Here is a 15972-nt window from a genome sequence, read left to right as displayed (position 1 = left end):
TGCTAGAAATTGTTCCTAGAACCCCAAGTTGAGGAAAACATGGATGAAGTAATTTTTTAGATATGTGATAAGCTCTCTGCTTACAGGTTCTGTTTTTCTCTATGATAAAGGTTGTGAGAGGGAGGTAAAAGGTGATGTCATAGTAAGCGTGAAGACACTCGTAGATAGATACAAAGGACAAAGTGTCATCTTTGCTCTTTGTTGTCATTTCTGGCCATTGCTCTTCCTTTTCTCCAGAATCCTCCAAGTATCTTAAAGCACATGCCATCAAAATATACTGCTTACCCTACTTTTCCTTACTGCAGTCATCTATAGATCCTCTGTGTCATTCCTTGAAAGTTTTAGCAACTTGGCAAGTTTTAGCCTCCCTACCACAATTTTAACAATCATTCTTTGTGATTTTAATGTCTGCACAGGCCATCCATCCAACCTAGTGGTCTCTCATTTTCTTGAACTTCACCCATTCAATGGCACATCACCTCAACTATTACCAATTACTCCATCACCTCCAAAATCTCAGTTTCAGTCATCTCAATCTCTGATCTATATCCCCTGTTTTCCATGTCATTTCCTCTGAATTCATCAGTTTTAAGGCACTACCACGCCCTCCAATCCATTTATCTTATTACCCTTTTTCTGTTAATCCCATTCCTCATGTTCTCACTTCTGTTCAAACTGAGCTTCGCACTCCCTAGTCTATCATTATCATTCCTCAGAATATACCCTCAAACTTCTTGCAGCCAATCTCCGCCCTTCATAGCAACCACTGTTATAATTTCTATCATCAGAGGTAATTTTTCATGTTATTCTTATTGTTGTGCGGTATTCCATTATCAAAATATATCAATTTATTTATCTGTTCTCCTATTGATAGGCATTGGGTTGTTCTAATTTGGGGCTAGCAATAAAGCTGCTGGCGGAAAGATAATTCAACCCAAAATGGTAAAACATGAGAGAATCCATAAGTAGGAAATCTTTTTGAGGATATACATTTGTTCTGAGTAAATTAAAAGTAGAATTGCTGAGTCTTAGGGTATATGTATGTTTAACCATATAAGAAGGTGTGAAACCGTTTTCCAAAAGGGCTGACCTTTTTCACACACCCACCAGCAATGCATGTGAGTCACAGTGGCTTTATAACCTTCCCAGGTAGTCTTTTTAATTTTAGCTGTATCATAGGTGTAAATATATTTTATATATTTCTTATGATTTTCTAGTTATATAATTATGTCATTTGCAGATCGAGAAAATTTAATGTCTGTCTTTCTAATCAGTATGGCTTTTACTTTTTTGTGGCCTCAGTGAACTTTCTGGGACTTCCAATGCAATTGGGGAATAGAAGTAGTATGAGTAAGCCTCTTTGCTTCTAGCTTTTGTGAGAAGTATTTACTATTTCAACATTACGCTACTAGCCAGAGAATTTGGGTAGGTACCCTCCATCAGACTGAGGAAGTTTCCTCTCATTCCTAGTTTGCTGAGAATTCTTACAAATGTGCACTGAATATTGTCACATACTTTTTCTGCAACTATTTTGATGATTATATAGCTTTCCTCTTTTTTGTCAATATGGTGAAATGCACTAATTAATTTTGCATTCCATGGTTAACCTTACTTTGGTAATGCTGTCTTATTTTTATATATTGCTCGATTTTATTTGCTAATGCAGATTGAGTACCTGTTACCTGAAATGCTTGGAACTAGAAGTATTATGGATTTTAATTTTTTTTGGACTTTTAGAATATTTGCATATGTATAATGAGTTACTTTGGGAAAGGGACTCAAGTCTAAGCATGAAATTCATTTATGTTTGATATACACCTTGTATACATAACCTAAAGGTAATTTTATGTAATATTTTTAAATAATTTTGTGCATGAAACCAAGTTTGTGTACATTGAACCATCAAAAAAGCAAAAGTGGCATTATCTTAGCCATCTACATGGACAATCTCTGGTTGTTTGGTCATCATCACCATTCCTGAGTCTGAATCTATGTGATAAGCAATCATTTTCTTATATTTATTCACACTTAACTACTTAAAAGTTAAAAATGTGATGTATAACATTAACACAATGAAAAAAAAAATGTGTTCAGGGTAATGAAGCAGTATAGTAGCATCATCAGAATACTGTGTCAGCTGTCAGACAACAGCAACAGCAACCAAAGGCAGGCTTTCAGTCTTCATGTCAGTGCTCAAAAGTTTCAAATTTTGCAGCATTTCAGATTTTGTATTTGTGAATTAGGGACGTTTAGCCTGTATTTTTTGAAGGACTTTTGTGTAATGCAATGAGAGATATTGGTCTATAAATTTCTTTGCTTGTAATGTGTTTATTGGGTTTTGGAATCATAGTTATGCTGACCTTATAAAACATGGTAGGGAGTATTTTCTTCACCTCTATATTTTGAAAAAGGTTGTATATGATTGTTATTTCTCTTTTAAATGTTTGATGAAAAAAAATTATATCTGAACCTAGAGGTTTTTTGTGGGAAACTTGTTAATTATAAATTAAATTTTATTAATGTGTACAGATTTTCATATTTTATTTTCTTTTGTGTTAGTTTTGGAAAGTAGTTTTTTTTTAAGAAATTGGTCAGTTTTACCTAAGTTGTTGAATTTATTAGCATAAAGTTGTTTGTAATAGTCTCCTATTATTTTTTAAGGCCTGTGGTATTTGTAGTGATATTCTTGTAGTATCTTGTGTTCATGATATTATTAACTTTTGTTTTCCCTTTTTCTCTTTATTGTTCTTGCGAAGAGTTTATCAATGTTCTTAACATTTTCCAACAACTTGTCTGTGTTTTCTCTATTTTTTTTTTGTTTACTATTTCATCAGTTTATTTTCTTTTTATTAGATTCTTCTTTAGGATAAATTTGCTCATCTTCTATCTTATTAAGGTGGAAACTGACATCGTTGATTTTAAACCTTTCCTCTTGTCTGATATAGCATTTAAAATTATAAATTGGCCAAGCGCGGTGACTCACTGTAATCCCAGAACTTTGGGAAGCCAAGGTAGGAGGATTTCTTAAGGCCAGGAGTCAAGACCAGCCTAAGCAACAAATCAAGACTGTCATCTCTACAAAAAAATTAAAAATAAAATAAAATTATAAATTTTCTTCCAAACACTTTTTAAACTGCATTTAACAAATCCAATATACTGTATTTTCATTTTTATGTCATTCAAAATGTTTTTTTACTTCTCTTTAGATTTTTTCTTTGATCTATGGTCTACTTAGAACACTGTTTTCATGTTTTTCCTTTTATTTCCAGTTACTTGGAGCTTTCCTAGATATTGTAATTGATTTCTAATATAAATGTATTTTGGTCAAAGAAGGTCAAAGAACATCCTCTGTAAGATTTAAATCTTATGAAATTGATTAACATTTCTTTTATGGCTCAACGTAAGATTTTTATGATATACTTGAAAAGACTGTGTGTTATTATTGTTCGGTATAAATTGTTACTGTTCTATAAATATCAACTAGATTGACATAGTTGATAGTTTTGTTCAAATATTCTATATTCTTACTGACACTTTTGTCCAGTTGTTCTGTTACTAAGAAAGGATGTTACAATATGCAGCTAGGATTGTGGATTTTTCCATTTCTATCTTTAGTTCCATGTTTGCTTCATGTATTTTGAAGGTCTATTATTAGGTTCATATGTCTATATCATTTTTGTGTCTTCCTGATGAATTGACCTTTCTATCATTATGAAATGTTGTCTTTTATCTCTAGTAATACTCCATTTCATAAAGTCTAATGTTAGCAGCACTCTAAGAAATTTGTCTGATATTAATATACATAGAAATTTCATCTGATATTAATGTAGTCAAATTTCTCAAGCTTTTGCCTTCAGCCTTTGTATATTTGTAATTGGGTCTTACTTTGTGTCCATTCTAGCAAGTGCCAAGTCAGAAACTATGAAGGGCTGAGATTTTACCCTACTTGCAAGCTAATAATTTAGTTTACCATGATTTCACTCAGTACCAATGAGATGGTTGTTAATTCATGTTGCCTGTTTTGAAATATTAAACAAGTAACTTTTGTTTCCTTGTTTTTATAAGTGTCTGACATATGACATAAATGTTTAGTGTCTTCTTTGATGACTTAAATACAAGATATTACTGAACAACTTCAAATACTGTAATTAAAGGAAGGCTTATAAACTTACTATTTAACAAATTCCCCTGAACACCTAGGCAGCCATGGATTTCTCAAACCAACTCTCAGATACACCGTTTTGTCTAGAGTTAGCTCCATATCAGCCGTATTAAAGGACAGATTATCAAATTATTTGCCAAGGAAACAAATCTGTAAGGATAACTGAAACATCACTAACTAAATAATGTAAATTGTTCTCATTACCAGTGAAGTAGATGGTGCTCTAGAAGAAAAATTCAATAGTACAAAAAAAATTGTACTATTGTATTTTTTAAAATCCTGGAACAGACATTTCTGTTTTAAACAATTCATAGGTATAAGTTGTTTTATGCAGTTACATGCTGCACTATCAGCCATGAAACATAATGACGACAATTGCCTAAGTTGGCAGTTGTAGTGCACTGATACTCTGAAACTGAATAATGCATGACATAGTACTGTTTACTAGGAATATTTTAATGTCAAAACACTAATTTCTAAGATCAGAAAAAGGTTTATTCTTCAGAAAAGCATATATATAATATATGGATGTAATCCATTTTAAATAACACGAAGAAGAAAGTAAACACTTTTTGTTAATAAACATTTCTCCCCATGTCCACCAAATAAATGTTAACTGGTTTTTAAAATACTGACTTAAAGTTACTGTTCTGTCATTTGCTTCTATATAACAAACCACCTTAAAATGTAGTAGCTTAAAACAGTTTATTAAAAATCTGTCTTGAATGGTTGAGCTGGATTATCCTTCCTTGGAAGACTCATGCTATTGCATTCAGATTTGTGCTGTGGTTGGTGTTATCTGAAGATTCTACTTCCTTGGACATCCATGATGGTTTCTTCAGCCACATGTCTTGTGCTTGGGCTGAGAAGGCTAGAACAGTTGGAACCAAGCCAATTATCTTTCACCATGCTGTCTCTCCTGTTAGCTAGCTTGGGCTTCTTTTTAGCACAGCGATCTCAAAGTCACTGAAATTCTTCTATGGGGTCTGGATTTTCCTGGAGTGAGCATTCCAGAAGACCAGGTTGGAAGCTGCAAAACTTCTAGGCTGGGAAGTCATGCAGTATCACTTCCATAACATTCTGCTGGTAATAAGAAAGTCACAGGGCCAGAATGATTAAAGGGGAGGGAACTACATGATCATGCTTCACTGGACATTATGTTTGGAGACTGACTATGGCTACTAGAGGACTGCACTCATATTATCTGCTTGACACATGAGCTTAATCTCAAGAGTATATGAATGTAGAATTTGGGACTTTTTGAGTTGACTTTACCAGCTTCTGCTAAGCAAGCTGTGGTTTCTTCCTCCTAACAGAAAATAGAATACTTTATTATGACTCCATTTAATCACTTTTGTTTTCTCTGTCTTCAGACTACATTAAGTACATTCACATTGTTGTGCAACCAATATCATTATCCATCTCCAGAACTTCATATTGCCCAATTGAAATTCTGTACCCATTAAGCACTAGCTCCCCATGCTACCCTCCCCACCAGCTTGAATTGGTAACCCTCATTCTACTTTCTGTCTCTATGAATTTGAATTCTGTAGGTACCTCATTTAAAATGAAATCCTACAACATTTGTCCTTTTGTTACTGGCTTATTTCACTTAGCAGAATGTTTCCAAGGTTCATTTAGGTATAGCACGTGCCAGAATTTCCTTCCTAAGACTGAAAAATATTCCATTGTATGTATATGCCACATTTTGTTTATCCATTCATCCATCTATGGACACTTGGGTTGCTTCTACTTTTAGGCTATTATGAATAATGTTACTATAAAAATGGGTATACAAATATCTGTTTGAACCCCTGTTTTTATTCCTTTGGGATATAGTCCCTAAAGTGAAATTCTTTTATTATTTGGTAATTCTGTGTTTACTTTTTTGAAGAACTGGCATACCAGTTCCCACAGGTGCTACACCATGTTACATTTCTACCAGCAATGCATAAAAGTTTCAGTTTCTCTGCATCCTTACCAACAGTTCTTATTTTTTGTTTTGTTTTGTTTTTTAAATAATAGTCATTCTAATGGGTGTGGTGTGGCATTTCATAGTGGTTTTAACTTGCATTTTCTTAATGCAATTTAACATCATTAATGATTAATGATATTGAGCGTCTTTTCATGTGTTTGTTTGCATTTGTGTATCTATCTTCTTTAGAGAAATTTCTATTCAAGCCTTTTGTCCATATTTTTAAATCAGTCTGTTTTGTTGTTGTTGACTTGTTGGAGTTCTTGATATCAATCCTTACCAGATATATGATTTGGAAATATTTTCTCTTATTTTCTGTGTGGCCTTTTCACTCTGTTGATAATGTCCTTGGATCCACAAAAGTTTTTAATTTTGATGAAGTTCAACTTATCTATTTTTCCTTTTGTTTGTGCTTTTAGTGTCATATCAAGGAATTATTGTCAAATCCAATGTCATGAAGCTTTTCCTACGTTCTGAGTTTTCTTTTAGTTTTTATATTTGGATATTTGATCTATTTGGGGGTAATTTTTATATGTTCTGTTAGGTAAGAGTCCAACTTTGTTGTTTTGTAGTATCTAGGTATCCAACACTATTTTCTATAAAGATTGTCCTTTTCTCGTTAGAGGGTTTTGGCATCCTTGTGGAAAATCATTTGACCCTATATAAGAGGGTTTATTTCCAGGCTCTCCAATCTCTTCCAATAGTCTATGTGGCTGTCTTTATGCCAGTAACATACTGCTTTGATTACCATAAATTTGTAGTAAGCTTTGAAATAAGGAAGGGTGAAACATTCTATTTTGGTATTTTTTTAAATATTATTTTGCCTATTCAGTGTTCCTTGACATTTCATATAAATTTTAGAATGGATTTTTCTATTTCTGCAAAGAAAAAAATGTCATTGGGATTTTGAAGGGATTAAATAGAGTCTGAAGATAGCTTTGAGTAGTGTGGACATCTTAACAATATTTTATTTTAATTCATGAACATGGTATGTCTTTACATTTATTTGTGTCTTCTACATAATTACAGTATAAATGCAGTGATGTTTTACAGTTTTTGGTGTATAAGTTTTTTACCATCTTAGTTAAGTTTATTCCTAAGCATTTTTGTGCTATTGTAAATTGAAATGTTTTATTTCCTTTCTGGATTGTTCATTATTCATATATGGAAATGCAGCTGGTTTATATGTGCTGATTTTGTATCCTGCAACTTAGCTGAATTCATTTATTAGTACTGGTTTTTGTGGAATCTTTGGGGTTTTCTAAATATAAGATTTGTCATCTGTAACTAGAGTTAATTTTACTTTTTCCTTTCCAGTCCAGATGCCTTTTTTTTTTTCTTGCCTACTTACTCTGGCTACAACTTCTAATATGTTGAATCAAATGGTAAAAGCAACTTCTTATCATGACCTGGGGAAGTTCTCGAAGGAGATTGTTTTGGGAACTAAAAAATCTTCTCCCCCACCTCTGGCACTACATCACTACATTCTACTTATGTGTTGAACGACTTGGAGATCTATAGTCCTCTATCACCTGGAAGTATATATAGTTCCCTTAATCTTAGCTATTCAGAGTAGAATAATATTCTAGCCAGGAGAGGTCTTTAGAAAGATGGTTAACAGTAACCTATGGCACTAAAAATTCTAAAAGAGTTTTTACCAACCATCTCCTAACCCCATGCATTCTAAGGAGGTCCTTTTGGAAGTTTCTCTACCAGTGATTTGTAGGCTTGCCTTTTCATTTTTCTCATTTTCTAGCAAATAATTATTGAATCATACACACATACATGTGCATACACACACATACACCACACACACACACACACACACACACACACACACACATAGTCTTTCAAGGACAAAATCGATTTTTTGAAACAGTACAGCTTAAACTGGAGAACATAAATTCAAGTGTCTGAGGGCAATAAGAAATAAATAAGAAATTTAAGAAAAATAAGAATGGCAGGGATTAGGGGCAAGTGTTTGGAGCCATGTGTGATTGAGAGCCCAGATTCGCCAGATCTTCCAAATTTTGAAGAGAAACTGGAAATCCACATTTTTATGTAAATTTTCTGAATTTTTGGCACAGTTCCAACTTAATATGACAGCCACTTTTAAACTTGTGGTCCAAAAGACAAATAAAAATATACAATATTTTCTTGAATGCCTCATAATTTTCAAAGCTACTTCTTTCACCAATAGGGAAAATGGCATAGTTTTTTTAGAAAAGGCTTTTTCCACAGCACAGTTTGTGAGGTGGGAATAGGTTTGCAGACCTGCCAGAAATTAGAAGGGGCTGCATAGGAGACTCTTTGTTGCAAGTCTCTTTGTTGCAAGAGACTTGGATAAAGTTCTGAAATTGCCATTTACAAAGAAGTAAGTCTTTGCCAACTGCTTGTTTAAAAAAAAATTTAAATTTGTTTTTAAGTAAAATTTTGAAATATGAAAACATTATTATATAAAAATGCATCATTTTGAAACTATTTCCTAAACTTACTACCTATTCCTGTTACCTACTTTATGTCTTAAATATAGAGCTTTTGAGGAGAAACGAAAAGAACAAGAAGAAAAAGAACACCAAATTAGAGAACAAATACTTCAACAAAGAAGACAGAAGTTTGAAGAAGTTACTGAAAAATTCCAGCGTGCCCATATTCCTCTTTCACAGCGGAGGAAAGCAGGTGCCTTAATTTCTAGAATAATACGAGAACAAAAATTAAAGTTTTAATCTCATTTGACTTGAGTATACAATAAAATGATAAATAAATGAAGTGGAAACAAACTAAAAAGACCAATATGACTTTTGAGTAAAAGCACTTTAACCAAATGAAAAATAGTCATTTGATTAGGTTTAATTTGGAGCATATTTTGTTGGCTCTTTTAGGTTTAATTCTGAAACTCACAAGTTTGATTGGACTTTCAGCTGGTTACAATGTTTTGTCTTTTTAAAATTGACTTAGTAAGTAGCTTAGTACAAAGAAAATTTGACTTTTGAGTTCAGAAAATTAGTGTCACATTTATTCTAGCATTTTTTAACAGTTTGGTTCAAATTCATATTTGAGACGCTGGCAGAACAAAATGAAAGTCTATAGAGTAATATAATCCAACAATATAAAGACCTGGAACGAGTTAAGAATTTAAATATGATTATGGTTGGTTCTTTTGTATTATATCTACATTTTTATACCTTAAATAGTAAGACTAACAACAATATGTCAGAGCTTCATAAAGAAAAGTGACAAGCAGATCCTTTATGTATTCAGCAAACATATGGTATACTGTGTTGTACTTAGCCTTAGGCTAAGCTGAGATATAGAGAAATCTAATTTCATTCTACCATTCAAGATTTTACAACCTATTCTGGAGATGAGAGTAGTATAAACAATGTCAATAATATAATGGTAATTGCTATGGTAGCAGAGTGTGTAAAGTGCCATGAAAGCATAGAGGAAAGAACACTAAACCTATGTCATGACATCAAGGACATCATTCTTGGAAAAATGACTTAAGTCGGATCTTAACAAATGAGCATATTGTGAAACAGACAGAAAAATAAAAGGACATCCCAGGCAAAAGGAACAGCTTGTACAAATAAATTATGTATTTCAGTGTATCTGAAGCATAGGATGGGTGGGGAGAAGAAAAATGGATGTGAAGCTAGAAAAAATAAGAGGTAGCCAGTTCTCAAAGAGCTTTATATGTCATGCCAGAAATTTCATCTTTATGCAAAATACAGTCCACTTACAGTATTTTTTAACAAGAAACAAGCCATTGCTGTGTTAGTAATAAATAGTACTGTTAATAAGGGCAACTAGTGAAACTGCGCAAAGCAACAATAGCTTAAACGTGATAGGAGTTTATTTTTCTCCTGGTTTTGAGGAGAAAACCAGAGCTGGTTTGATGATTATACTGAGCTGAGAGACAGAAGGATCATCTGTCTCTTGGCTCAACCGTCTTTAGTATATGGTTTATACCCTCACCATCATGGTCATATGGTTGCTGCTAGAGCTCAACCATTATACCAGTGTTCTAATCAGTAAGAAAGAACAGGAAAAAAAGGATGCACCTCTGAGATCTCTGCTTGGCAACTTTGTTTGCAAGGAAGTCTGAAAAATCATTTTTTTAAATGTGAGTATATTGCTAAGTCTAACTGTATAGGGTCTGTTACCAAGTGAAAAAGGGGAAATGGATATTAGGGAGGGAACTAGAGGGCTCTGCTATAATTAGATTTGTTAGAAAGATAATTATAGTTACAAGATGGACTGTAGACTGAAGTAGAGACTTGTACTGAAGTAAGTAGACTAGTAGGATATTATTTAAGTAATTATGGTAAGAGATGTTAAGCTCCTAAATTAAAGCAGTGCACTGAATGTAGAGATAAGAGATACTGTATTTATTTATTTATTTATTTATTTAGAGACAGTCTCACTTTTCTCGCCCAGGCTGGAGTGCAGTAATGCAATCCTGGCCCACTGCAACCTCCACATCCTGGGTTCAAGCAATTCTCCTGCCTCAGCCTCCCAAATAGCTGGGATTACAGGCACCCGCCACCATGCCCAGCTACCTTTTGTATTTTTAGTAGAGATGGGGTTTCACCATGCTGGCCAGGCTGATCTCGACCCCCTGACCTCATGTGATGTGCCCACCTTGGCCTCCCAAAGTGCTGGGATTACAGGCATCAGCTACTGTGCCTGGTCAAAGATACTGTATTCAAGAAATATAATTGTGGCCGGCTGCAGTGGTTCATGCCTGTAATCCCAGCACTTTGGGAGGTCGAGGCAGGCAGATGGCTTAAGAGCTCACGACTTCAAGATCAGCCTGGGCAACATGATGAAACCCCATCTCTACAAACAATACAAAATTAGCCAAGCATGGTGGTACATGCCTGTAGTCCCAGCTACTGTGGACACTGAAGTGGTAGGATCACTTGAGCCCAGGAGGCGGAGGTTGCAGTGAGCCAAGATCACACCACTCACTCCAGCCTGGGCAACAGAAGCAGACCTTGTCTCAAAAAAACAAATAGATATAATCAGTAGGATTTATTTACTAATTTGATTGAGAGTGGTGAAAGAGGCCAGGCACGGTGGCTCATGCCTGTAATCCCAGCACTTTGAGTGGCTGAGGTGGGTGGACCACTTGAGGTTAGGAGTTCGAGACCAGCCTGGCCAACATGATGAAACCCTGTCTCTACTAAAAATAAAAAAGTTAGCCAGGCATGATGGCGGTGCCTGTAATCCCAACTACTTGGGAGGCTGAGGCAGGAGAATTGCTTAAAAACCCAGGAGGTGAAGGTCACAGTGAGTTGAGACCACACCACTGCACTCCAACCTGAGCGACAGAGCAAGACTCCATCTTAAAAAAAAAAAAAAAAAAGTGGCGGAGAAGAGGGGAGAAGGAAGGAGAACAGTGCCTCTATAAATTAGCAGAAACCCTTATTTTAAACATTCAATAAATACTTTTTAAATTAATTGATTACTTTGATAGATGCATCGTTTGCGATGCGAATATCAGCAGACTATCCCATAGCTTTGCATTCTTCTTCATGTAATCACCAGTTGATTAGGGAAATATATTGTCTCTAGAGTTCATATTTGAACTAATCCTTACATAAAAACATAATATTTTTGCTTAAACATTTTAAGTAAATTAGAAATATTGTAATAATGGAAAAGTCTTATGACATATTAGTGTTTTAAAGGAGAAAAGAGGAAAATAGTTTTGAAGTACCCATGAACAGCTAAAGCCAGAAAGTCACCCTAGGCCTTGAGTTATTCATAGTATATTATATACTGTAGATACCATGTATAGATAGTATAATATATTTATAGTATATGATGGGAGGAAAATAATGTCTCCATTTGAGAGGGCTGTAGGAGAATTAATGTCCTTAAAAGACAGCTATGTTTCAATTTGAACAAGGAGAAGACAATATTTAGAGAGAAGTAGGGGAAAATAGAGTATGTTGAGTACCAAAGTGCACAGTGGAAGGCTTTGAGAAAGTAGATATATATAGGACATAGGGTTATATTAAAGGTTGTGCAGGACAATATATGGATGAGTGTCCATAATAATATATGACCTTGAGCAAATTACTTGCCTTCTTTATGACTTTGTTTCCTCAGTTGTAAAACTCAAACATACCTCATAGGCCATAGTGAGGGTTAAAATAGTTTATGTGTATTAAGTGCTTAAAAATAAGGCCTGTAACTGTCAGTGCTCAGTAAATGTTAGTTGGTGTTTTAGTTGTTCCCCTTGTCTTCATAGGAATATTTATAAATTGTGTCAGAAACTTATGGGACTAGGAGATCAAATATAGGGGAGTTTGCATGCCAGGATGAAGAGCCTAGACCTTTCTCAAAGTCTCTTTTCTCCTGATAAATATTCTTAAAATTGGTGATGAAAACTTTGAGGTAACACATTCTCTTTTGGAAATTGGATGTCAAAATTTAAAGTATTTACACTATTCTGAAAATATTTTCTTTTTACAAAAGTTTTAAAGTAATATTTTGTCATTGACCAATTAAATAATATATAAAGAGACCATTGAAGATAAAGTGATTCTGTACTATTTGATCTTTATTATCTCTTTAGTTTTCCGAAAACCAGTTCCTCCATTAGAAGAAGCCCTCACAGAAATTCAGGAATCTAACTTAAAATCAGAAACAAACCTTCCCTTTTCCCATAGACCAACAGTACACTGGAGGTAAGTAATTTATGATTATTGTACATAATTATTACAATAATTGTATAACTAGTTGCTGTGCTTATCAACCTTTTCATCAGTTACTCCTCACCTCTGTTTTAAAGTTTATTCTTTTATTTTCACAGATTAAATTGAGGTAGAGTAGAATGTAAATTGCTCCAAGAATAGTTCAGAATTCCAATTTGTTGTCCTAAAGTCTTTGGTGTTACAAAATACTATGTATGTTACATAATTTTTTGTGAAACGTACCATCAAAACTCTTTTTAAATATTGATACTGATATTTTGATTAAAATATTGATACCTTTACTGAAAAGAGAAAATTATGTTGAATTGTAATAAATTTAGGTAAAAAGAGTAACTTTATGGTAGAAATAGTTTTTTTCTCACTGAAAATCTTTCCTGGATGTCTTGAAAAGACTACAGAGTCTCCTGGTTCTTCTACAGGATGGCATAAGTGAATCATCTAAAAGTAATAGGATGGACCAATCAACCACTGGGTACTCTCAGACATCCTGTATCTTCCATTTATTTATTCCAAACATTTGTTGACATTACTTTATGCATAGAAGTAAATCAGGAATTGTAAGGAGATATAAAGAAGTATGTATTATTGTAAAATATAATCCCTAGGGTATAATCTAAAAGATAAGTGAAATAGTGCTTCAGAAATATAGAATAATACCAAATGAGTAATTATAATATTTAAAATTCATTTCTATAAATGCATCTATTATGTTAATATTTTACCTGTGCATAATGTTACTCTATTTTTAGAATATCTGTGGTCAATAGTTCCCTTGATTAGGACTAGGAACAAGTAAATGTATCCTCTCAATCCTAATTAGAGTTCAGGAAAGAGCTCATGGAACAGAGAATTCTTCAGCAAAGCTTCGAAGAAACTAGTAGTTAATTGGAACAAGTGAGTGGATGGCATTTTAAACAGAGAGATGGGCATGTGTAAAAGCCAAGAGCAATCGAAGGCATGATATACTCTACGAGTAAGAGTATGTATAGATAATAGAATGCAAAATACAGATGGCTTTGCTAGAGACAAGATTTTAGAGATAAATGCATCTGTATGCCAGGAAATATAAACATTATTTTGACTGTTTAAGAGGACTCAGTGAATAATTTTAGGCAAATTAGTGATAAGGTGAAATTTCCTTTTTAAACATATTATTCCAATCCATTGTGAACAATTGTGGATAATGGATTAAAAGCTGGGGATATTTCAATAAATGTAGAAATTATATAGCCTAGAACTCAAGAGAAAGATTTAGGCTAAATATATTTGAAGCCAAGGTAATGGATATGGTGAACCATGGAGAATATGTGTGTGATGAGCACTGAAGAACAGCAACATTTAAGGAAGTGGAAAAAGAAAAGAAGCTTGCAAACAGAATGGCTAGAATGGCTCGTGTAGGACTAGGAGAGATCAGTATCACGGAAACTAGGGAAGGATAAATTTTCATGGGAAAAAAATAGTTTACAGAGATCAAATGGCTTCTCAAGAATCAGATACATAATGTCTATCAGTCAGGATCCTGGCAGGAAACAGAAAGCACACTTAAAAGAGGTGACTGAGAGCTTAAGGGACTACGAAACCAACAAAGGATAGTAAAGCACCCCAGAACTGACACAAAGTCGATATTACCAATACAGACCTAAACTGAAAAGAGCTATACTGTAGAAGAGGGAGCCTGGACAGCTCCTGTGGTCATAGGGAGCGAAATGTAAGCCACTGCTAAACCAAGCCCAGCAGGGAGGAAGTCAGAGGAATAATTATCAAAAACCTCTCTCTTTTGTCACCCTCCTTTCTCTTTCTGGTACCTTCCACTGGCCAAGCTCAGCCATAAATCAAAGAGCAAGGGATCATTCGGTCTCTTGGAGAAGAGTCAAGTAGAGAAATGTGGCAAATGAATCTGGAGGGGCAAAGAGAGAATATCCAGCATAGAAGCAATGTATCCACTGTATTTCACAACAAAAAAGTTACTGGCAACTTTTGTCAGACCAATTTCAGTGGAGTGGTGGGGGCAGAAAATAAATTGCAATAAGTTGAAAAATGAAAAGCAAAAAGGTTTAGTTTGACTCTGAAAGTAAAAGAGTGATAGGACAATAGCCAATAGAGATGTACGGCCAATAGATGGCTTTTCCCTTGAGAGATCTTATGATGTTTCAATATATGAATATTAAAGTGATGAACTACAGAATTGCGGTCTAGAAAGGTACAGTAGGATAAAATTGTAAGTACTTATTCTGTGTTAGACATTGATTAGCATGGGTTACACATATGAATGAGATACAGTCCTCTGCCTAGCAAGGGTTCGAAATTACATTATAATACTGTTTGTTGGTCTTTACAATATAATACACATGTAATACTGTATAATGGGGATTGTTACAGAAATACTAGCAAAGTAATAAAGAAGTACAACATTGAAGGTAGAAAGTAGTCTTAAAGAATGAGTAAGATTTATCAGAGAAGCATGTGTTGGGTTTACACATGTTCAGGGTTACAATGTTGTGAAAGGCATAGACCACTGAGGAAATAAAACTTATTCAGAGAGGCAGGACTATAGGATGTATTATTGATGGGACAGGGGATGATCTAGAAAAAGGGATAGATCCTTCCTGCCTAAACCAGAACAGTACTATTTTGAATAGTGAAGAAAGGATGGATCTGATAATAAAAGGTTTTGAGTGGTGAGAGGATGAGAGAGATGAAAGAATGAAGATAATGTGCTTTCACATTGCAGAGAAGTAGCATAAAGAAATAGGAGTTTAAGGATGTTGATCAAATAGAAGTATAAGAACTAAAGTACAGGGCCGTGTGCGGTGGCTCAAGCCTGTAATCCCAGCACTTTGGGAGGCCGAGGCGGGTGGATCACAAGGTCAAGAGATCAAGACCATCCTGGTCAACATGGTGAAACCCCGTCTCTACTAAAACTACAAAAAATTAGCTGGGCATGGTGGCACGTGTCTGTAGTCCCAGCTACTCAGGAGGCTGAGGCAGGAGAATTGCCTGAACCCAGGAGGCGGAGGTTGCGGTGAGCCGAGATCACGCCATTGCACTCCAGCCTGGGTAACAAGAGCGAAACTCCGTCTCAAAAAAAAAAAAAAGAACTAAAGTAC

General features: G+C 34.6%; 1 protein-coding gene across 6 annotated transcripts in view; it reads left to right on the top strand.

The window, feature by feature from the left end:
• CEP126 (centrosomal protein 126) overlaps positions 1–15972 on the top strand; it is a 100490-nt gene that overhangs the window by 24285 nt on the left and 60233 nt on the right. For all 6 annotated transcript variants that reach the window (XR_004274240.1, XM_032295700.1, XM_032295698.1 and 3 more), the window contains exons 3-4: positions 8671–8816; positions 12727–12838. Coding sequence is in view for 4 of the 6 variants with exons in the window: in XM_032295698.1 (XP_032151589.1) it covers positions 8671–8816; positions 12727–12838 (258 nt within the window). In the remaining 2 variants the exon portion in view is untranslated. The remainder of the gene's footprint in view (positions 1–8670; positions 8817–12726; positions 12839–15972) is intronic.

The sequence above is a fragment of the Sapajus apella genome, unplaced genomic scaffold, assembly GCF_009761245.1.
Source record: "Sapajus apella isolate SASKATOON/1434 unplaced genomic scaffold, GSC_monkey_1.0 scaffold34, whole genome shotgun sequence".
Lineage (NCBI taxonomy): Eukaryota > Metazoa > Chordata > Mammalia > Primates > Cebidae > Sapajus > Sapajus apella.
Note: the sequence above shows the minus strand (reverse complement) of the source record. Positions and strands in the feature narration are given on the sequence as shown.